The 24,173-nt window shown below is 42.2% G+C and overlaps 2 protein-coding genes across 2 annotated transcripts; one reads left to right on the top strand and one right to left on the bottom strand.

The window, feature by feature from the left end:
* The first annotated feature begins 232 nt into the window (after positions 1–232).
* atf5b (activating transcription factor 5b) lies at positions 233–4,924 on the top strand. Its single transcript, XM_041940881.1, has 4 exons — positions 233–439; positions 1,114–1,335; positions 1,686–2,874; positions 3,572–4,924. Exons 2-4 carry the CDS (start codon positions 1,197–1,199, stop codon positions 3,756–3,758), a joined length of 1,515 nt encoding a protein of 504 aa, XP_041796815.1. The 5' UTR covers positions 233–439; positions 1,114–1,196; the 3' UTR covers positions 3,759–4,924.
* Positions 4,925–11,426: 6,502 nt separating this feature from the next.
* zgc:113279 (uncharacterized protein LOC553749 homolog) lies at positions 11,427–23,696 on the bottom strand. Its single transcript, XM_041940800.1, has 11 exons — positions 23,419–23,696; positions 22,764–22,885; positions 21,379–21,403; positions 21,096–21,142; positions 20,829–20,970; positions 20,408–20,711; positions 19,283–19,388; positions 18,020–18,166; positions 16,773–16,833; positions 16,250–16,413; positions 11,427–13,773 (listed from the first exon to the last, which is right to left on the bottom strand). The coding sequence occupies exons 1-11, from the start codon at positions 23,582–23,584 to the stop codon at positions 13,741–13,743; spliced, it is 1,317 nt and encodes a 438-aa protein (XP_041796734.1). The 5' UTR covers positions 23,585–23,696; the 3' UTR covers positions 11,427–13,740.
* Between the last annotated feature and the right edge of the window lie 477 nt (positions 23,697–24,173).

The following is a 24,173-nucleotide window of genomic DNA, read 5'->3' as shown; positions in this document are numbered from 1 at the left end:
AATGATGCAGCTGAATTAAAATGTGCTAAAGTCGGTAAAAATGTGAGTATTGTGAGGCAGGGAGTGTGAGTAGAGGGTATGCTGCTCACACACACACACACACACACACACACACACACACACACACACACACACTGTGTGTTCCCTGGGTGACGGGAAAGTCCCCAGGTTCATGACGTAACGGCCGGCCGAACTCTGCAAACCGCGCATTCATCTCGTCTGCTGTGATCAGGTCCGGACGTTAGGAGTTGGAGAAGTAGCGGATTTAAAAACTTTCTGTCCGCAAGTCTGTTCGCCGAAATAGCGCCTGATGAAGACTCCCTGACCTCTAAAAGGGAAGATATGGCTTTTTAAACTGTGACTGTCTTCCTCCTCACCATCAACCTTCGCGTGCTTTGCTCCTGCAACGCACTTTACAAGACTACTCCGAAACTATGGGGTGAGTACAAGCGCTTTAGCTTTGTGGAAACAGCAAAGTTCAGGTGATTATTTCTTCTGTCAGCTAGCAAGTGAATAAATGCGCAGTTTAAACTAACGCCTCAGTTTACTGTGGATTCAGCTCGTTTCCGTCACTCACAGGATGATTTTAGCCTTTATTAATGTTTTAAAGTAACAAAGTTACTTTTTCATGGGAAAAAAATGAGTGGATCTATTTACTTTCTGTTTCTAGATAAAATGCTGTATGTTTCTGCAACTTAGATTGTGTCAGTAACTTTCTATACAATGTCAAATAAATAAAGTATGTGATTGTGTCTTATAAAAGTAACAGTTACATGTCTGTTTTATGGTTTATTGCTTCTCAAAGTATGACAAGTTCCTGTTTTGCACGTTTTGACTTGCTATTTATTTTGTGGTGACATAAATCAATAATGGTGTGACAGCATGAGGTGACAGGTGCGTAGAAAAATCAAGAGTTAATGAGTTAATTGGACCTCAATAAAGCTTTTGAGTAAATTTATTTTTCTTGTTTTATTTTTAGATTTTTAGTTATTATTTTTATATAAACATATTAATATTTGAGGGAATAATTAAGTGCTTTGAGGCATTAATTAGGGTCTTTAAAGGTTAACTGGAAAATTGTCACATTTTTTTATTTTCTTAATTTTCCCACAGGTCTTCAGGTGTTTCCACAACTCTTTCATCCACCCAGTCTACGGTTTGTGCTTTTGAACAATTTAATCGAAGCAGACGACACAATGGCGGCATCGATCCTTCGCAGGAAAATTCCTCCCATTTCCACAGGCGAGCTCTGCGCTCCCCCTCACCGACAGGCTAGCCGCAGCCAATCACGGCCCAGGACGGGGGCGGAGCCAGCGGAGAGGCAGCACTTAATTGGTGAGTTTTGCCAAGACGCTTTTTTATTTTTCCACATCCTGAGGTCGGAGCCGCAGTGCAGCACGGGGCTAATGTCGTACAGTGAGTACAGCTAAGTGGATATTTATCGAATGCAGACGATGCTGTTCAATCATTTTCAGATGATCGGTTAGTTGTTCACTTGGATTTGTCGGATGCATTGCTTGGTTTTAGCTTAATTTTTTTTTACATTTATCCTTTCTACCTTGCGTGATTTTAGATTTTTTTGCCTGAATTTTTAGTTTTTATTTCAATTATTCTGCACAAAGAGCTGAATGAAAAAAATGGATTGCTTTACTGATTATATGATTACTATTTTTTTATTTTTATAGGTGATGGTCACTCAGATTGGATGACGGAAAAAGTTGATTTGTCTTCATTTGTGTCGACGACCGAGTCTTCTCCCAGCTCATCCCTTCCACCCTCGCCGTTAGAACAAGATGTCAAGGTGCCCTCGGATCTGGAGGTCATGACCTCTCTACTGCAGGAGGAGCTGGCTCAGCTGGAGGACTACTTCCGCTCCGAGTCCACATCCACAACAAACAAGTTGGAGAAATCCTCAAAATGTGACAAGGGTGCCCAAGCCATGGGCTCCCAGTCTTATTATCAGTTACCCTATGGCTCATATGGGACCAGCCAATCAGAAACCAGCCCTGTGGTTGTTACCTTGGCAACAGGGGAACTGGACCTGGCCAGCTTCTGTGGCGGTCCCATCGGCAGAACCAAAATTGCGCGACCCGCTCCGTACAACTACCATCACCGCTACCACCACAATAATGGGCGAAGAATCATCAGCGAGGCTGTGAAAGTCGGGGAGGAAGTTGGACTTGATACGTGGGGCTCCAGGGGAAGTTACTCAGGAAGCACAGAGTTGTCTGTGAACCACTACTCCACACTGAAGACAGTGAGCAAGAACAGTCTCGGTAGCGTCAAGAAGGTGAGAGAATGTGCTTTATCGTTGAAGGAAGAGGAGAGTTATTGTTTTTCAGAAGGAATGTTTTGCAGCGAAGAGATTGCGCGAGGTTTTTGTCTGGGTGGCTCGTACGACAGCCACCACAAGCGAGAGGGACAGTTGATGCACAATGTGAAGGTCAATGTAAGTTACGACAGCACGGGGCTCGAGGTCTTGCACTGCAGCAAAGATGGAGGACTTTCTGGAAGTATTCCCCAAGAGACAATGGTGGCCGGTGACGGCTACTTCCACCAGTCCATGGCCAGCACGGAGTCTTACCATAGCTTTATAGGTGACCTAGACCAGCCGTCACAAGCACAGGCTGTAGAGCCCCAACATGGCCACTACCTCTATCCAGAATGCCTTGCAGACCAAAGCTATGAATGTCTGTCCAGAGGGGAGGGCGAGGGGACACTGCTGGGCGCCCCAATCCACCGTCCCACACAGAGGCTAAAGGATGAGCCCTGCTCCGTCAAACCAGCTCTGGTGATGGGCACCGCTTCTCTGGAATCCAGCAGTGGAGAGAGGAAGCAGAAGAAGAGAGACCAGAACAAAACTGCTGCTCACAGGTAACTCATTGCATCTTTGTTTTGCTCCCTCCTCTCACTGTTTTATCAAAAAGCATGCTGGAAGCTTAATAAATATCTAAAAATTATTGTTGTCAGAAGTCTGTTGTGACATTAATGACGTTTGGTTCAAAACAGAAAAAAGTAGAAAATATTCACAGCTAAGTAAGCTTATTTCTAAATTCATCCAGTGGTGCAGTGAATCATTACCGATCATATACGTTTTTGTTAGCTTATCAATCAAGTGATGATCCCTGCATACTTATTGTTTCGCTTTACAACCTTACCATGGCAGGAGAGTTGAATGAACCAACCACTCCAGTGCTTTAAATGTCCTGTAGAGTGTGGGAGGAATATGGAAAGTCCCTCACTGCCTGCCAAATTCAGCCCCACCTATCCATTTCTATAAGTCTGGTTTGTCTGTGTGGGAGTTTCACTTCTTCACATCCGTGTAAAACGGGATAGAAATGTATTTATAATGTTAGAAAGGATGAGTTGGAAAGAGAAGGAATTTCTAAGAGGTGAGCCTTGCATTAGGTGAAATAAACAGCACGTCATGTTATCTCAGGGGAGCGATGTCTGAGCTATATGAGAAATCCGCCCAATGTAGCTCAAAGGTCACGCTCACTTGACTCATTAATAAAGATGCAAGGCAGCAAAAACCTGTCAAACCAACCGAAGGCATTCTTTGCTTCTGCAGGTACAGGCTGCGTAAGAGGGCGGAGCTGGACTCTCTGGAGGAGGAGCTGCATGGCCTCGAGGGGCAGAATCGGGAGCTTCGTGACAAGGCGGAGTCGGTGGAGCGAGAAATCCAGTACGTCAAAGATTTACTGATCGAGGTCTACAAGGCTCGCAGTCAGCGACTCAAACAGGATGGCAGTGCCTAAAACGCCCACGCTGACCTCACCTCCAAACCTCCCAACCAGCACCAAGAGAAAAATCGAGCAAAGAGCACCGACTGGTTTTTGTCTCACAAAATTGAAATGGTAGTTGCATGATTTTGGTAGTTCTTTTCTAAAAAAAAAATATAATTGTTCGAAGAGGATGGCTGAACAAAAACACACCTTTCCTAAAAAAAAAAGAAAGAAAAGACGACGTTTCCAAATGTGTGACTCAACTATAACAAGCCTTAGTGAGGCGGCTTCTAGAGGAGATGCTGAACTTGTCCGTGACCACTGTGATCCGAACTGCACTCACAGCCTTGTGATGACTGAGTTTGCGCTTGCAATGATTGATCGTTTACAAAATGCTCTTTGAATTAGTAGTAGTGATTGAATTTGCTTGTGGTTTTTGTGACACACATCGGCAGCATCGAGGCAGATCCATATTAAATATATATTTTATTTTATATTTTATTTTTACTTAATAATGTTCATTCATCATTTGCTTAAAACAATCAACTGAATAAAGGGATTGCTGGAAAAAGTGTGTAACATGCTCTACAAATATTAATTATCAGAAACATTTAGAGAATTTGTATTGCTAAAATGTTGAGTATTTACACTTCTTTACCCCACTGAAATACCCAATGCATGTTTGATTTTGGAAAAGCATGTGCGAGTGTTATTTGAAGGCAATATTCTGTTAACTGCATGGCTTCAAGATCTCCACCGCGTCAGTTTCACTGAGTTGACTTTATTCTCATCAGCTGGCGGCTTTTCTCTGAGTTTTTCCCCCGCCGGTGTGATTCATGCTCAGGTTTTGGTTTTCTGCTCTGAGAAACACAGAAACATTCACTGGCTTCTTTCCTTTCTCTTCTCTCTCTCTCGGCTGTATTTTGCGAACAAACAATCACCTGTTGACGCAACAATAAATCGTTGTTGGGTAACGGTACGACTTCATGGGAATTTTGTTTTCAATTGATCAATTTGATGTATTTGAAATTCAGGTCCTTTTAATAATCGATGTCAATGTCAGGAAATTATACATCAGGTAAATTACAGCCAAATAAACCAGTTATGTAGTATCACTGATCTCTGCCTTTGGACTGTTTTTCACTGCATGCTGTTCATTGTGCATTCATTCTGCAGCCATTAAAACGCCTTGCAACAACTGTCCAAATCTCATGAACTGCACCCAGAACAGCACACAGAGAACAAGAAGAGGGTGGGATTAAGAGATAGAGGGGGATGCTAAATAAACCCACTCCGCCCCTCCCATCTGTTCCGTGCCCTGCCCCGTAACTGCTGGTTCCAGCCCTCTTTTTTGGCTGCAATGCAGTCAGAGTCCAGGCTATTTCCCAGGATTCACCGCTGGACGGCAGCACATCAAGGCAGGCTTTGATTGACACCTGACCATTCTGCAACAAAACAACCCGCTTCCCCTCAGATTTCAGAAGCTGGAAGTGAGTCGACTTTTCCAGACATCCACACAATAAGGAAATGTGTTTAGAGAAATACTATTAGGCACTTCTCATGTTATTTTTTCCAATATTTCACTACTTTGTTCCTGCGCTACAGTCGAGCCTCAGGGCTGACTGGAGTGGTATCAAGCTCCGGCAGTCAACAGACAACATAAGTTGCCTATCTCATCTCCCAGCTCGTGGAGGGTGCGTGTGCCTGTGTCTTAACTGTGTGTGTGTGTGTGTGTGTGTGTGTGTGTGTGAAATCTCTTGATATCTCTCCTAGCAGTCGTAGGCCTTTCAAGTGCATGAGGCAATATCACACAATACTTGCAGGAGGAGGAGAGAGATGCAAGTGAACTATCAGAATAAAAAAGTACTAGGTTGACAGAGAATGCTGTTAACTGTATTGATTCAGTTTCTTTCTGTTTGCTGTTTGTTTGATACTAATGCAGTGTAAAAATAGATTGTGATGCTGATATAAAATTTGTAATCTGACTTTACAGTGTGCTCAATAAAGTTCTACACTATAACATGTTATAACATGTACATTTTATATTAGATGAGATGATAAACCATCAACTCTTTGTTGCATATCTGGATCTGTAAATGATATAATAACATGAATACAACATGAAACTCAGGTGTTCCCAAATGGGCTAAATTACAGCCCCAAAATGGCAAATAAATAGACATAAGAGCACAAAGCAAATTTGACGCATTTAACAAATTAACAAACACTTAAAATAACAAGTGACAATGTGTGAATCAAGTTTGATATATATTTTTTTTACACTACAATCACACTAAATTTAGTGCTGAGCCAACTAGTGGAAAATATGTGAAATAAAAGTAATGTATGGATGAAAACAAAGTATTGAAGTATGAAAGTATTTAAATGTATAGTAAGTCTAATATTTAAAATCATGATATATGTACACAATTTAAATGTACAATATATACAATTAAAATAGTAAGCTGCAACTTACTCACTTGCAATGTGAGAAATATCACATACAGGAGACCTTGAAAATACAGTGTCAGGGAGGAGTTATTCATTTCTTGTGAACACATGTAGAATACTCCAGTCAGAGTTACTGTGTAGAGGTCCCTCTCACCACCAGATGTCCCTCTAAGCTTAGAAAAAAGACTGCACCGGAGCCATGCATGGTTGTTTTTAAAAAATGTGATTTCTACAGTGACCCTGCAACAACGCAGTGTGAACACACTATGTTCCAATCCAGATGTTGTGTACGCACTTTGGTTTCTAATGGGAATAAATATTACAAATACAAGAACAGATGTATAATAAAAGAAATGTAAAAAAAAAAAAAGGCCCTGCATTCAAAATCTTAATAAAACCAAATCTATGAAATGCTGATTTGATGGAGTTACAGATCTTTAGGAATGAATAGTTTTATATATAATTCCCTACGCTCACTTCTCGGCACTCTCACTTATCAACGCTGACATGGTTCTCTGTCAACATTTCAGTTAATCTGTGTATTAAAATGACCCGAACATTTCATGAACATCCCGAGGACAGGCGGTGAACACAGAGGCTGAGAGAGAACAAAGAGAGACATGAACAGAGAGAATGTGATGCTGAAGGCAGAGAAACTGGAGGATATGAAGGAGAGGGAGCAGGTTATGGAAGGCAGAGAGACACCGAGAAGGAGGCTGAGAGAGAGAGCACAGGACACACAGAGAGAAAGAGAAAATGCACATATTTAGATGAGGGAAATCAGCTTTTTTTTCAGGGGTTCACGCCCCTAAACTCTCCTAACGAGCTCAGTTTTTGGATCTCTGTTTTTGTAAAACCCTGTGCATGGCACAGAGAGCTTCTCAGGTATTCTTTTAAGGTTTGGCAGTAAATAAGATAATCAGGGATCGGTTCTCTCAGATTGTGCTTGGTCATACTGGCTAATTCTCCCTGTTAGGCACCATAGAGTGAAGCTATAGTCCAAACCAAACTGATTCCATTGATGGTAGAAAGTGTAAAACCTTGGCCACAAGAAGCTGCTATGTTCATTGTTCTTTAATACCCGCAGGCCAAAGTGCTGGATCGGACTGACAACATGCAGACGATGTAGCTGATCTCAGATCTTTGCTGCTAGGAATAAAAATGTCATGTGTGTCCTGTGTAAAAATGTGATGTCATGGAGTGTTTAAGATCAAAGTGATATTTTCCCTGTGGAGTTTAAATGTGCTCAGCAAAGTTAATCGCAATTTCACTATTATTTAATAGGAAATTTTGTGTGAGATGTCAGAAATAATCAGTAATCTGTTGGTTCTGCTTTTCATGGCTTTGGTCCTGTCAGGAATAACATGCCCAGTGATCTGAAATGTGTTACGGCTCTGCATGCCTGTGGGTGTTACTGTTACTGTCTTTGAATTGGGAAGCGGGTAGCCTTTGCTATATAGCCATGCTAGTGGCTCTGTGAGGCTATACTAAAGCACAGTGTGGTGCTTTGAATGATGTAAAGACTGACCCTCAACACAAGTTTCCTAACTTCATAGCACGTGCAAACTGAATGAGCCATGTCATAGTATATTGCAGCTCGCATGCAAATAAATAAGTCTACTGTTTTGGACTGACAGAATATGATGCAATACACGCACAGATGGATGCAAATCTAACAGTAACCTTGGAACACCACTGCCAATTAAAGAATAAGACGTAAATAAAGCCTGACGGTTCATTCTTGACCTTGGAAACAGCAGGTGACACAGTCTCCATAGTTTGTTTTCATATTTTCCAACTCTACAAGCTCCCTTGTGCATTGCATTGTGGTCAACGGTGTCCATCAACAGCCCCCCAAAAAAGATATTCATGCAGTCTGCATATAGAAGTCTTTGACTCTATGGATTTTGGCACTTTTTCAGTGTGACGGCATACTGTATGAAAGAGGCATAAAATTTGTATTTAGTACGTAACTGGGTCACAGCACCAGTTAATGATCAATAACGTGAGGCGTTCAAGTCGACCATGAAGATATGACATCATAAGCAACAAACAGAAACTATGAATTTCCATGCTCAGTAAGTGTTGGTATTCCTGTCGGTGGTCATATAGAGACAGGCTCGGAAAAGAAATAAGAAGTAAGATAGGGGCAACACTGGATGATATTAGAGCCAGTAGAGGGGAGGACAATGTGGGTGAGGGGATGTGAAGCAAGTAGGGGAGAAAGGAGGGAGGGGGTGGAGGGACCACAGTGAGAATCCAGTAATGTGGAGAGCAGAGGATGGCCTGCAGCCCTGTTTGAGGCAGTGTGTATACCAGCAAGAAGGTTTTAAATTCATTATGAGCAGTTGTATGGAGCCAGTGGAGGAGGTGCACAATGAGGGTGGGGGGTGAGGATGAAGATGCTGGGTGAGTTTCTGGGTTCTAGCAGTTTAGCCTTTATGGAAATCAGCCCCCTTGATTTGGATATTTCTGTTACGCTTTCAAGGTTTAAAGGACCCAAAATGGCACACTCGAACAGAGAAGAGGAGGCAACTAAAAGTCAGTAGTTTTAATATTTGGAGAATGTGCAAACAGATGAATCTGGATGAATCTGAGAACTCATGCAGACCAAGGCCAGATGGACTGAATCTGATTCCCTCAGAGGAAACAGGCAGACAAGGCATGGACGAAGACAGGCGAGGATGAGACACCTGGGCAGAAAAAACAGAGTCAGGAAGGCAGACAAAAGAAAAACATGAGAAAAAATAATTAAAGCAATCTTCTGGGTCTCAGTCGTTACCACACAGGTAGACTGACGATTCAACGGATACTGGAAGAAACTCAGGTCCTGATATACTGTGGCAACAGGTGAGTCTTGATTGCTTGATTGCCAGCAGCTTTGCTCTGGAGGAGAGGAGGCCGGACCCAACCTGTCGGCCACGCCCTGCAGCGACACAACCTCAGACATAACAGACAGGAGACAAAGGGAGAGGGAGGCACAGGGACACAGTGGCGAAACAGACGGGAAACTGCAGATCCCCACAATTTCCTCCTTTCCTGAAGAAAAACCCTGTGGACTCGGACCATTAGTGCAACCTTGTCATAGGCTATGGGGATATCGTGCCTTGAGTGTGACACTCGATTTGAGTTCAAAGTCACAAGTATCGTTACAATTTATTCTCAGTAAACAGATATTTATGCCAAGAAAACAATGTCATAAGTTCCCACCAATAGAATCACGTGATTGCACCTACATAGGGACAAAACCAGCGCCCCTGCCTGGAGAGGAACCGCCCTGCTGAGGTGCAGCCACGTCACCCTCAGCGAAAAGTCAGTTGGTTTATGTTGTGTGAATCTTGCAAGAGGTACTCATGTCAGGTTTGATTCAAGTCAGTCTCACGTCATTCGGGTTGTATTTGTCTTGGATGTTAATCGTTTTGTTCCTTTTCATGTAGCTTAAACACACAAAGCTGAGGTAAAGCTGGAGCCTCATACTTCATCGCAGCCACTCTGTCTCCTCGTTTCTGTAAGGTCTCTGATGTTGGCACCACTTAAAATGCATCCCAGAAATAATGCTAAAATCTAAAAAACTAAATCAATAAGTTTAACCAGCGAATGACTGAGTTTACAGTGACACCACTGGCCACACGCACATCACTGATCACATCACAGCAGGTGTTTTTCTTCAGCTGCTCACTGGCTGCTGTACATAAACTCAATAATGACAAGTATATTCAGTAAAATAAAACAACAGGAATGTGAATTACAGAGGACAAACACACACTTGAGTCATATAATAATAACATTACATGACACCATAAAAATGCACTTTTATTTTGAAGTCTTTGTATCTAGTCATTCTCTTTTTTCTTATTTCGTCTTTTTTCATTCACATTTGCAGATGGTCGTATCAGTTTTTCCTATTACATTTTTTCATGTAATGTTGTATTACGCATAACGTGAGCTCTCCTTCTGTAACAGCAGCTCCTGCAGATGCCGTTACACTTTTCATCAAACTGAAATATGGAACCGGTATGATGAGTCGTATATTTTCCCTCAGGTGAACAACATACACATTCTTTCTGCCCCACCTGTTGTTTTTCTCCGGCTTTGAATATGCAGGCAGGCACGAACACACACAAACTCTTTCTACTTGATTTAAGTGTATGACTTCAGTCTGTTTCATGCAGCATTTTGTTCAGTTGTTGGTTTCTGTTGCGCAATTCACTTCCTAATCTCACTTTCATTACTTGGACCTCCACCACAGCTTGCTGCCTTTGTGCTTGTGCCGTCCTTTTTTTCCCCCCTTACTCTCTCACGTTGTTTGTTGTGCTCGCTATCATAAGGTTATCAGACGCCTGAAGACCAGGTACCTGTAAAGTCTTGCTTATTTCTGTGTAAAAGGGTGAGTAAGCCTAATGTCAGATGAGTCAGCCACTCAACATTTGCCAAATGATCTTGTTTAGCAATGTTGATGTTGAATGTTATGAATGTGGGTTTCAGTGCACTCTTTTCCAGGTAAATGCTGTTTCTCAAACAAACACTGGCCAGAGACAGACTGCTCGCAGCTGCTGCCGCTACTCATCGCCCCATCCTGGCCCAGCAAGCCCCAACACATCCAGTGATACTTCTGAGACACATGAGAGAGCCCGCCAGCTGCAGGAGTGCGCTGTTCTGCTGCTCTCAGGTCTGTCATAGAGAGCTTGACATTAATAAGCTGTGAGGTATTAATATTGTTCACTGAGACTTGGAAATGCATCTGTATCAACCAGAGTCAATCTTAATTACAGTGCATTTCATTGCACACTTTATTATTATAGACTTGGTTAATTTGCACTATAAGATTTTTATGGACTTTATGACAATAGCATTGATTAGTGTAGGGATGTAGTTTGCCAGGGCTTGCTGCTATTAGTTTCAACTGTTATGAACTGTGGATCCTGCCATCGGAAAACAAGTTGCTGCAGCACGTGACAAGGATTTGATAAAGAATATGGTCCATTTAATCAGGTGAGAAAGTCAGCTTGTATTCACAGCTGAGTCATTACTGCAGGGAATGTTTCTAAAGTTAAATTTCCACAGAAACTCCTGAGCGAATCTGAAACTTGCTTGATACGCTTCACTAGACATCATTTCTTGTGTTATTTAAGTTCACTTCTTGTTGTCCATGTGCTTGTGTAACAGTAGGAACATGTTTACTGATTTAAATCTTATGTCACACTTTGGAATCCAGCAATAAATAGGTTGAAAGGCAAAGTTTACTAAACTCAGAAGTTTATTGATCTCTTTAAGATGAAATGCATGCACTGTAACAGAAGCGCTGATCGTGATACTGGCAACCAATACCCACCACCAATATGAAACATCATTCACTGAAAAAATGCAGTTTTCACATGTTGTCTTTGGTCAATAACGTGCTGATCACACTGGAGAGAGCTGCTGGAAACAGCTGTACCTCTTGTACATGCATGTTTGTGATGTCGCTTTGCTGTGTGAAATTTCATTTCAGAACAGAGAAAAAAATTCAGTTCTGGCAACCAAAATTAGTCTACATCTGGGGCAGTCGTTTATCTTTGAAGATTAGGACTAACATGATCCTGTATGTAGGAACATGGTAATTGGCACTTATTGCCTGATTTGTGATCCAATGTCTTGATTTGCCATACATTAGTTATCTGTATTTCAAAAACTCTGGTTGAAACTATGACATCATTCATTTCTGATGACCAGCTCTGCCTGAACCACAGAGATCTGCATGATTCATCACATCACGATTTATATCGCAATACAAAGCGTCATCTGTACAGTTGACTCTCTGTGTGTTCTCTCCACATTTTCAGTTTTCAAATAAGAAAATACTAAGAATCCCATTAATTTCAGTATAAACTACGACATCCCTGCAAGGTAGAAGTACTGATTTGACTTCGCCCCTAATTATTACCCATACTATGAGTGGCAAGATAAGTGCATATTTAAGATACTGTAAATGAACAAAATATGTCACTCCAGAGTTCCAGAGTAAATAATTGAATGACTCTCTTAAATCAGTAAATCAATCTGTCCTATTGATTATCATACATACAGTATAAATCAGTCTTTGGTACACATGATTATGCTTTGTTCAAAGTTAACCAGTTTTATACTGGCCATGGTTTACCACTTAGTGACCATCCATCACCTCATGACACTCACACATTTATCTATGATAAAAATGCTCCAGTCATACTATCCTCTTCACTGTTGCCCACCACCACACTATGTTTAACCCCCGAAAATGACATTCATGATACTCACTTAAAACAATAATAAAAAAGAAGAAGAAACGGGACAAATATGTTGTCACAATCAAGTGCCATAGTCCCCAAGAGCATCAGATAAATGGCACAAAGCAATAATACACAACAAGTGGTGTTTTAAAAGCTTTACATGGACTGTGTCTCCACACTTTATAAGAATCAGCAGAGACATGGTCCTGGACATGTTTAGCCTAGCTTAGCACTAAGACTGAATGAAGGTACTTCCTGAAAGTACCTGGGTTTTGTTCAGAAGAGGGAAATGAAGCAGGCGAACTGCTTGTCAGATCACATGCACTTCCCCTGCTTCCAGTCATTGAGCTAAGCTAATAAGGCTAAACACATTTTGAATTCTTTTCAAACACATTAAACTCACATTCTTCTCTAACTCCCAGTAAGGATTTACCAAAAAGTAAATATTAGTATAGAAGAATTCATGAAGACAGGTCAAAGACAGTCCACATTACGTGACATTAGGTAACAGTTTACGTGTGTGGAGAAGAGTATGCTAAGAGGTGATACATCAACAGAACCAAAACATGCGAAGGCAGTCAAATGAAGCCGTCTTTACTCCCCATCACCATACAATGCGTACTAAACCTTGTAATGTCCTCAAGTCTGCTGAAGATCTGACATGTAAAATGTATGGCTTGAAATTCCCAGTGGGGAGGGAAAATATCCCGTTCTTAGGAGAGAATAATCTTTATCCACATATCGAGTGACCAGTCCTTGAAAAAAAATTGTTAAAAAGTGTTACTAAAATCACAGATGTTTTGGAATATATATATACAGCAATGACCTACAAACTGTGGCACGGCTGTCTTAACACTACAACAAACTGGACTTAGTTGTAAAAACTTCTGCTTTAGGTCACTTTCTCTCCCCACTGGAAGGTTTTGTGTTTTGCGACCAGACTTTCAAACCAACGCTGGACCCTGAAACCTGGCATGAAAAAGCCAACATACGTGTCTTACATGAGGGTCTCCACAGACACACTAACTGAGGACAGATTGTTACTCCAATGTAACAAACAATGGAAGTTTCACAGAAACCAACTAATGGGCACCTAACGTTTCTGTGCATGTTACAATAAATACCTGATTGCAAGTCAGGTATTTTGACCACACACAAAACCTCAGATGCTTTACATAACAGGCCTGAACTCATGCTTGCAGAAAGACCATAATTAGTGGGATTGTTTTCTCTCTGTGACAAATTCAAGCCTGAACCAATTCAGAACATTACTGTCGGGTCTCCAAAAAGCCCTGCCGGGCAGACGTGCCGGGTGATCAACCCATTGTCGGCTGCATACAACGACCCCCCTGAGGAAGAGAAGGAAGAAAATATCAGCCTGTAGAGTGAACTGAGTGTTTCTGGAAGTGATGCCTAAATATGTGCAATACATATAATAAAGAGAACTATTCTGACATCCTTATTACCAGTTGGGCAAAAATGAAGTTTGGCCTGGAAAGACCACGCTGTTACTGAAATCTCCTTGTCAGCATCTGCTCTGCGGTGTCAAACATGGCCAAACTTTCAGCAGACGCTGTCCTTTGTCAGACTCCCACTTCAGCTCACTTTTGGATTGGCATGCTAACACTAGCACCAGCTACTATCATTAAGCTATCACCAAGTATAGCTGAGGCTGACATGAATTCAGCCAATTTCAGAGGCACCTCGTCATGAGACGTTGTGTTGAACAAATGTAAATGTTGACCTGCAGCCACAGTTTCCTACTGTTGATATTGTATTATGTATTGTATATGTAGTTTTATGTAGAACACTCCCTAAAGGCCTGCTGCTATCTCAACGTTTACAGCAAGTACATCCAAAAATAGACAAACTGAGTGAAACGGCTCTGCTGCTAAACCAGCCTTTGGGTCTGCTCATGCTCGTTGCACAAAACTTGACGACCGCTGCTGGCCCAAATTGCTCTGCGTGACACTTCAAAAGCATACCGGCATACTTAACAGCTCTCTACAACAGCATACTCTATACGATGTAACACCCACGAGGGGACAGGGAGGAGTTCCACCTAAAAGCTGAACTGCAAACAAGGGACAACTGTGCTTGATGTCTTGAGCACACTGTGAACGTCTCCTGGCTACGCCTGTTAGTTGGGTGTGAGTTGGCTGCTGCTGAGGCGTACAGGAAGTTTTGTCATAGCGGCTGGTTAGTGGTTACTGCTTCGGTAAAAAAAGTGAGCAGCTTTCCCAGAACATGCTCACATCTCATTCAATACCATTTCCTCCAAATGACATCTCAAATGTAGCTCTAACGCCGTAGCATGATCTCCGGCTCTTGGATAGTATTTGCTTTCCAGTCATCCAATCCCTACTTTCATCTTTGACTATACCTCTTTATTTTCGACCCCCTACCCGAACCAGGGTTTGTATTCCCACCCCGCTTTTATTGGTGCAGTTGGTGAGAGGCAGGGGTAGATGATGGTAGTGTGGCAATCGGCAGTTACATGTGGCATCTAGGCCTGTGGTAGCATTGTAGCAGCTAACAATAGCTAAAGCGGTGGTAGTATGATAGTATCTTAGCAGTTAGTATTGGCATCTAGCAGTTAACATTAACAGTATAGGTGAATCTAGCTTTATTGTCTTCTTCTGTTCCTCTTAGCAGGTAGCGGTTAGCACTTAACATTAGCTAAATGGTAGCATCGGAACTGTATTGTCTTCTTCTGTTCTTCTTAGCGGTTAGCATTAGCGCTAGCATTAGCTAAATGGTAGCATCGGTACTGGCCACTACCTGGAGCATCTCTGGGTCAGTTGAACGTGGCGGTGCTGTTTGGATTGTGTAGGAGCAGTGTGAACTGGCACTAGGGGGGGTGACTCTGGGACGCCGGAGTTCACTGCCTAACCTCCTGGAGGTGTAGTGGGACTAAGTAGGCGAAACACCGTTGAAGGGAGGTTTCCACCTGATGACCCCCAGAGACGTGTTAGGAATCACTGCTCTTTGGCATGTATAGAGGCAGATTAGGGTCCAAGGTTCTTCACTGAGAATGAATCCTCTTTTTGAGCACAAGTATCTTGTGTTTAAATTAACTTATTATAGTGTACAGTATACCCTTGTTTTTCGCGGGGGTTACGTTCCAAAAAGAACCCGTGATAGGCAAAATCCGTGAAGTAGAAACTTTTTTTTTTTCAATTATTATACAATTAAATACTCTATTATACATTGAAAAGAAAGAACAAACCATTTTACAGGCTCAAGCATTTGTTTCACAAATAAAAGTACTTTAGAAATGTTTTTTTAACAAATAACTTCTGTACTGTACTGTCAAATAATAATTTTAATCATCGATGTGAACAGAAGGCTTCAAATTGCGGAGATTAGCACCGCCCACCGCGACCCGAGTGATTGGATTAAACGGGAGAAAATTTTAAATGATTATGAAAAAAATACAAAGTACAGTCGGACAAATAGTGACTCAGGTGTATTTCACTGCTCTTCAGACTGAGCCGCTGTATCCTGACTCCGCTCTGCAGTGTTTTCTTCTTTTGAAGCCCGCGGTGCAGGTGTGTTTGCACCGTGGTGCAGAACATAGTGATAGGCAAAACTCCAAATTACAAGAGAATTTGCACATACGTAATGTAAATTTGGCAAGCCGTTTTACGTACGTGTACATATTAAACTGCAACGTTTTTGACGCACAGGTAGAGAAGAAGCTGAGTGACTTTTTAGCCAATCAGAATGCAGAACACAATGCACGATGCAAATCCGTGAAGTAGCGAAACCGTGAAAAGTAAACCGCGTTATAGCGAGGGATCACTGTATTACAGAGTGTCCTACCATAGTATGAAGGTAGCTGCCCATCTGCAGCAGGCACTCCAGGGTCTCCATCATCTGCTCTTGGCGGAGCGTGTGGAGTCTGGTGTGATCGAGGGATTTGCTGCTTTCCAGCTCACGTACTGTGGCTTTCAGAGCCACCGAGGCACACTGCAGGACACTCATTCCTGAGAGCACACACAAACATTTGGATTATAGGACTTCTGGGGAGATTTGCAACCACTTCCTAACCCTTTCACATCTAACTACATCCAGAATTGTCAAATGGTAAACGGCAAAGATGAACACACCAACTGATCTCAGCTGAAACCTTTCTGCTGAGCAATCTCAAATCACAATTTACTATAACACTGTGTTTCTATTTTTATTATTTTACCATTACACTGTCTATATCGCAACAGGTGACCACTCAACAGCATCCCGTCTACTCTAAATTTGATGGACTTCGCAAAGCTCCATGTTGGAAAAGACTTTATAATCAGTGTCATTTCAGAGGCTCAAGACTTTAAAAGCTTCCAGTTCTTACCAGAGTTATCAGTGGCTTCAACATCGACATACACACCGTCCATCATTGTGTGTTTCAAAACCTAAAAGAAAACACGCATACTGGTTGAAGATTTAAGTTCATAAGACGGAAGATCCAACAGAGCACCACAGAGCAACATCAGTTCCTCTCTTCTGCTTTAAAAACATTGCACTCAAAGACACACAGTTAGTTTGGTAATGGACTACAGACCAGCTCCTGCAGAGAAAAAATTAGATTCTTGTCAGAGATGTGCAGAATTGCAATAAAACTGTCCAAATGTGAGTACAGTACAAAGCAGCACAAATATGTTGCCCTGTTTCTGGACATGCTCAGGATGCTATGTGTCCCTACAACATCACCATCTCCTACACTGCTGATGATCAGAACTAAACCAACAAAGCTGCAGTTTGATGTAAACAGGGGAGCAGATGTTCTTGTGGCTGGTGGAGGTTGCACAAGATTTAAATGAGTTGCTCTGGCGATGTGTGGAATGCAAGGAACACACACCTGGGGCATACACTTAAAGTGCACTTTGCTGTTGAGTTCGAGGTATCTACTGGTTCAGCAATGCATGATCAATGTAAGCTCTACGCCAGTGCTGGAACTATTGGTTATTCCATAAAAATTAATAAATTCATTCAGTGACTAATCGTTGTAGTATAGTCTAGTATAAACACAGCAGGCTCCTGCATTAATGGTCCAAGAAGGTGAGAGGCAGATGGTGTGAAAATCGTGACACCATTGTTAAAGTGCATGGGTTGTTTGCCCTTGACGATGTGTTCTCCACAGAGAGTAGAAAAACATTTCAGTCCTGTCAAACAACATCTGTTGCATGCATTTACGCTCTGCTATGAAAGTGAACACTTTGGACAAAACATTTACTTCGAAGCATAATGACCTACAACCTGAAATAACTAATCTGTTTCTGCACTCAACTGCAGTACGACGTGAATACACACGAGCATCACGTACCCTAAAAAAAGGGCTATGTTGGTGTTTGTCAGAGCTTTTCATCGAAGCTGTCTAAACCCTTTATTAAGTCAAACACTGAGGAAACCTTGACATGAAAAGTAGAATGCATGCACCTGAATAACCTGTTAGGTTGGTTCAGAGGAAACCATATTTGAAGCAACCAAGAACTTGTGACAAATGGGCTCATGTTACTTGTTATGTAATATGAGAGTAGCGGAAACAACACAGACCCCGTCCAAACACATTTAGAGAAGCGTGAAAAACAAGGCGCTAACCTCCAGGACTCTGATGTAGCCTTTCTCAGCACTGAGGTGGAGGCAGGACTTTCCTGAGTTGTTTGTCTCGTTGACCTTGGCCCCCAGATGGATCAGATCTACTACCATCAGGTGGTGGTTGTGCTTTGCTGCATAGAGGAGGGCAGTCTGCGAACAGAGGGGAATTAACATAAACTATGGATGGTCCAATGGTGACACGATGTGCAGACGTGCAACATGTGTTAAAGACATCACTCTGCCACAGATGGATTTGGTTTCTTGCGTCCTGTAATTGAGGACACAGTATGAGCCAACCAATGTGAACAAAGCGTCTTTAGCAGAGATTCATGTTATTATAAGTGGACGTAAACGTAACTTTACCTTTTTTTGTTTGCACACTAGTGCAAATCCCTTTCATATATACATACACACACACACACACATATAGAAGAGATACAGCTATGTCTAAACTATTGTCAAAAAATCCTGATTTGTTTGTTCTTTTAAGTTTTAGTCCTACATATTTAAATCTCTCTGATCATCATGACGTCTGAGTTAATAATAATATATAACAATAATTCCAGAGTTAGATGTGAAAATAATTCCAGTTCTACACACTGTTTTCCACACTGCTTCTCTCATATCTGCCCCCCCTCTCTCTCTCTCTCTCTCTTCTGATTTTGTGAATTAAGAGTTTATTACAAGCAAACCAGAGTTTCTGATTGTTGGAGCAATGAAAAGATGAAACACAAGTGATCTTACTCTTTAACAAAAACGGTTTATCTCAGCAGCGATCATTTTCTGAAGTTGTCAGACACTTAGAAAAACAATCTGAGCCTGTCAGTGCCAAAAACAAACACTGATAGTGGACGTGCATCGACGGTGCCCGGAGGGATTACATTGCAGCCCGTTTCGCAGCTGCCAGCTGCAGCGCTCTTACTCAATACTGAAAGAACTTGAAAAAACGGTTGTCTCTATTAATCACTTGGACACAAAACCACAGGAAAATAGGGTCTGTAGTCAATATTTGACTGGAATTCATGCCGGTTGTGTGGGTCTTAATGCACAAAAATAGGCATTTGAATGGTTCAAATGCCCTAGTAAGGCATCATGCCCGACAAGATGTCCATTATTAGGAATCAATGCACGCCGTTGGGGCCAGTTGCCACACTGGGTCATATTCTCCAAATAAGTTAAAAGAAATGTTGAAGTCACTCATTGTTGTAATTACATGTATGTATGCACAAAGTAGAAATGTACATTTTAAATGTCTTTGTACTGTACCATTCCATCAGAGTCTTTGAGGTCCAGGCTGTTGAGTGCAGCCATCCTTTTTGCGATGGCGTAGCCCAGTGCCCTCTTCCCGACACATGCCACTTTATGGAGAGCTCTGAAAGGACAAGCACAATTTCACAATGTTTACACAAAAGATTACTTCACACTAAAGTTACATACTGACACAAAGAGACAGCCTTCAATCCTGTAAGAGGAGAACAGGTCTGAATCCGGGTTGTACACTGTGTTAGTTAGAGCAAGCTGAGAAATTGGGATTTAATTGCAAGATGCCTGCGAGACTGAGTAACCTAAACAAGCTGAACCGCAACAGGTGCTCCCAACAAGATTAACAATGTTTCCCAGTGAGCCGTGACAGTGACAGTGCACCAGCTCACAATACAAGGAACCTACAACTGAAGCAGCCAAATGGAATTCAGCCATCCTTTATTTTCCTCATTACTTGGTCGCATTAAAGAGACAACATGATCAGACTAGCTGAGGCCTGGTTTTGGAAGCGTTTATGTCTTTAAACCACAGATCTGAGACATCAAACACAGATCATCTATGCATTATAAAGGACGATCGACATCGAAGAGCAGCAGAGGAGCACAGATGAAACTTACTGGATGTTTAGCAGAAACAGATAAAACCACTTAGCAAAGCCACAGAGAAGCATGTTGACTCTACATTGCATGTTACAGTGCTCTGGGTTTTGGGGGTGGGTTCATTTTTAAACATCACACTTTTTACTATACTTTTTAACTAAATTTCTGTCTGCCAGAGTTGAAATCCAATTGATCTGTGATCCTTCAAAATGTAGCCTTCCTTAAGAGGGCACTCATAATATTGCTGGACTGTTACAAATAAAAAAGAGTAATTTAATGATATAGCAGATACAGTTATTCCAGACATTCTTCTCCTTGTCAAAACCTGGTGCATGCATTACCCACAATGCAACTGAACTGCTGACAGTCAGTCTGCAGAGGTCTGGTAAGCTCACTTCTTTCTAATTCCACACCCCCAGGATTTTTTTTTCATTTTCAAACTTGTATTATTAAGCCCCAACTGCCAGTGACTCAAGTGACATCACTTGAGGCAATGAAAAAGGCTTTGGATTTACTGCACCAAACTCACGTCTTGCCATGTCCATCGCTGGCCAGCAGCACAGCGTCAGAGACGTCCCTCAGCTGGCTCTCCTCTTTCTGCAGCTGTGTCCAGAAGTAAACAGATCTGTGCAGGTTCCAGTCATGGTTCTGAGGATCAAACCGCTCCTCCCCTCCTCCTCCATCTCTCTCAATGTTGGTGAGCTGGAGGCTGTTGTGCATGAAGCCAGGAGGGGACAGGGCCTGGTGGTACTCTGAGGCGCCTGGTGAGTAGGTGATGTAGGACTGGGGGCTCGGGATCATCTCATCAGACTCGTCGCTGTTGTACCCTGCACCTTAGTGAGGAGACGCGGAGGAGGAGTGTGAGGAATGGTCGTGAATGCTGTTAACATATTTGTCAAGGTTATACTTCAAGACGTAACATAAACATGGATCTGGTCCCCTTCAATTACCCGTTGGAGACTGCTCAGGAGAAACAGGAAGGTCGGAGGAGGACTGCGAAGGGGAGCGGTAGTTGTTGCCAGTCTTGAGATCCTCCTCCAGCACCTCAACGATGATTGCCAGCTCCTCGAGGCTTTTGGTGGGGCGTTTTCTCTGGAAGTCAAAGACAGGTATGTGGAATTACTAGAACACCTCCTAAAAAGTGACATGTGATTTACAGCGTTTCATATACATAGAGCTTGAGGAACCTTCTGGGGTCTGTGTTTTTCAACACGCACCTTGGCAGTTTGGCGTCCTGTGCGAGTTTTGACTCGTTTCTTGTCTCCTGTGGAAGCAAATGTTGAGTTTGAGTCTGAGAGTCGTGCACAGCATGTTTGCCATTGCCACAGAACAGTTGACATACTGCAGGCTGGTGTCCTGTAGGCTTTTGTTCTTTCCTCGTGGTTCATGAGTCATAAAACCTTTGTATGTATCTCGAATATAGCTCACTGACTTTTAAAGGAGGAACAAAAATCTACACGACACCACATATAAACTCTCATGCTCCTGGGTTTTACTGACCTGTGACTGTTTCTCCATAGATCTCCTGCGTTCACATATTTGTGTGATGTGAAAGAGAGAGAAGAAAAAACAGCTGCATCAGTGTGAGTTGTTGTCTTCTATAAGCCTCACATTTTTCTGAGACAAACATTGAAGTTCCCTGCTTGCAGCCATAACAGTAGAAACGTATACATTTAATGTCTAACAGACAAAAGGACCCTGCTTGAGGTCTGGAGTCAGTGGTTTGATGAACCGCTGGACGTTTACAGCTTTGCTTATTTAGGAAGGTAAAAACAATGCATTTCAAACTCTGGTTTCACCAAATGAAAGCACTGAAGATGCACGTCTTCATTCTCTTTCAAGCGAATCTGTTTTGTCAGGATAAAGAGGTTGACATTTGATACGCAGTCATGCATGGAAAGCCAAAGTAAAGCGTGAATGTGATTAACAATTTCCAATATCTGTTCAGAATCTGTAGTTTGACAGTTAAATCTGACTAGCCATGCTCAAATGAAGACTTAAAATGTTTTTATATCACATGGTTGCTACAGTGTCACTGTGAGGAAAATGACTCCCACAGATTATGCGAACAGTTTGTTGGATTTTCATTACTGGAAATGCACATTTTTGTCAAAAGAAATAAACAGAATATAATGAAGACAAAATAAAAATATCCGATAAATAGAGAAATCAGGATTGTAGAAACCAATTTTTACATAAAAATCACACTTAACTCCTCTGTAATGTTGATGGTGGTGGTAATGTCTACTTAATTTGTTGTGAAATTTCTTGCTGAATAAAAACTTTCTATTTACTCATTCAACACCACAAGTCATCGACTACATGACCCCTGTGTGCCCAAAACAGTCCAAGACATGGAGTGTTTACAAGTTCACGAGACGCGGGAGACATTTCAGTCAAACTTCAATACACAAAGCACTCATGGCTGATTTTCAACACATTTTCTCAGTGTTACAATTTAGATTGGGGTCATAGTGCTACCATGGGGAGATGTTTGAGTACATCTCAGGACAACTGAAAAAAAGAGAGACGGGATGGAAGAAGGGACTGGCTGCCAAGAAAATCCATTAAGCTCTGCTAAAGTTACAGAGACTGAATTGTATTAGTTAATTAATTATTAATCAATTAATCTTTAACAAAGACAAATGCTGAAAGATTACCGAAACTGTTTCAAATACAGTATAGAACCAGTGGTGAGCCCATGCAACGTCTGTAGATTTCTTTACACTGTCTTTTTTAGACATGCAGCAATCAACCTGCACACCAACTTAAAAATACAATTCACAAAGTAGACCTGCGTAAAAAGAAAACCAAACTGTGAAACAAAAAGGACACAATATCAACCAAGTCCACTTGGAAAAAAACAACAAAAACCAAAAAGTAACCTGGAAATCTCGAGGCTCCCAGCCCTGGGCCAGGCGGATGTTTCTCAGAAGGTCCCTGACTGGCATTTTGACACGAACCCCAAGGTAGACCTTCTCGCCATCGTACATGGAACACCTGGCACCTGGTGAAGACACAGGGTCAGTCTTTACGGCACAATCTTTAGCGTCTGTTCCCTGACAACAGGAGCATACTTTGATCTTGACAGCTCATTTCTAACTATGTGGTCAAGCCAACAGTTTTTCAGCAGTGGGGGAAAGTAACTTTGAATGTCTGGATGAGGAAAGTAAGCAAAATTTTGAGGTATTAACAGGTATTCAAACATGCAGTCAGTTGGCAGTTTATTAGGTACACAGCTAACTAATACATTAGAACTGAAATATACTCAGTATTTGTTTTAACCTGTTTTAGAGAGGAGCTGATTTCACTTTAGAAGCTGTTTCAATGTGCTGACGCATTCATGAGGAGTGTACTGTAAACTGTAATGCAACATGTTTGTGCACCTGTCAGTCTCACCTGAAGGCAGCACATTTTATCTCACAGGCCTCTTCTTTTCCTCCCACAAACATCACTTTCATTCACTAATTAAAGCTTCAACATGTTTCCCGAACTAAAACACGCTGACACTGGACGGCATGTGTAAACAGCAGGTCTTACCTTCTCTCCGAGCGCCCGCATCCTGGACAGTTACGCCGGGAACAGGTGCGCGTGGGCCGGCCGAGGCCGCGGCGGCTTCCCCTGGCGGAGGGGAGAGCCCAGCGCCGATGTCGGCTGTCTCATCGCGTCTCTCTCCCGGGACCTTTCGTTTGTACCGTCCTCTCATCTTGTGCAACTGCAGCAAATAAAAGAAGACGCCAAGTTAAGCAGCTCGGCCCTCCGATGTTCGCAGCGGAGAGTTGAACACCGACCCAGCTCCCGTCGCAGCGCCTGTCTGTTCGCCCGGGCTCCTCTGACTTTGAGCGGCGCGTTCGGTAACGTGACACCTGCCGATCACAGCTGAGGACCACGCCTGCTGATGGCTGACAGGCGCGACGCCCACGCACAGGCATGTCACACGACATGGCCTGATGTCGCTGAAGACTGCACTTCCTTACTTATTACTCCACGGTTAGTAGACAGTCAGTACAGATGAGAACTTTTACAGACAAAACAGATCACTGTCACTGTTACAGACATGGTCCAAATTAATGTTATGCTGTTAATGTTAGTGTTAATGAGTGAGTAATAATAGTAGAAAAATATAATACAGTCCTGTGTTAGGCCACTGATGCCATCCTGCATGAGGATTTTCGACACTTAAAGTAACTTTTGAGGATATTACTATATATCTATACTATCCTATATACATACATGGATATAACAAAATACAGAAGTTTTAGCTTGAAGCTGTGCAGGCTCTCCTTGGAGGCCCC

This window comes from Chelmon rostratus, chromosome 7, assembly GCF_017976325.1.
Source record: "Chelmon rostratus isolate fCheRos1 chromosome 7, fCheRos1.pri, whole genome shotgun sequence".
Lineage (NCBI taxonomy): Eukaryota > Metazoa > Chordata > Actinopteri > Chaetodontiformes > Chaetodontidae > Chelmon > Chelmon rostratus.
The sequence above is the reverse complement of the archived record's forward strand: the minus strand, read 5'-3'. Positions and strand labels throughout refer to the sequence as shown.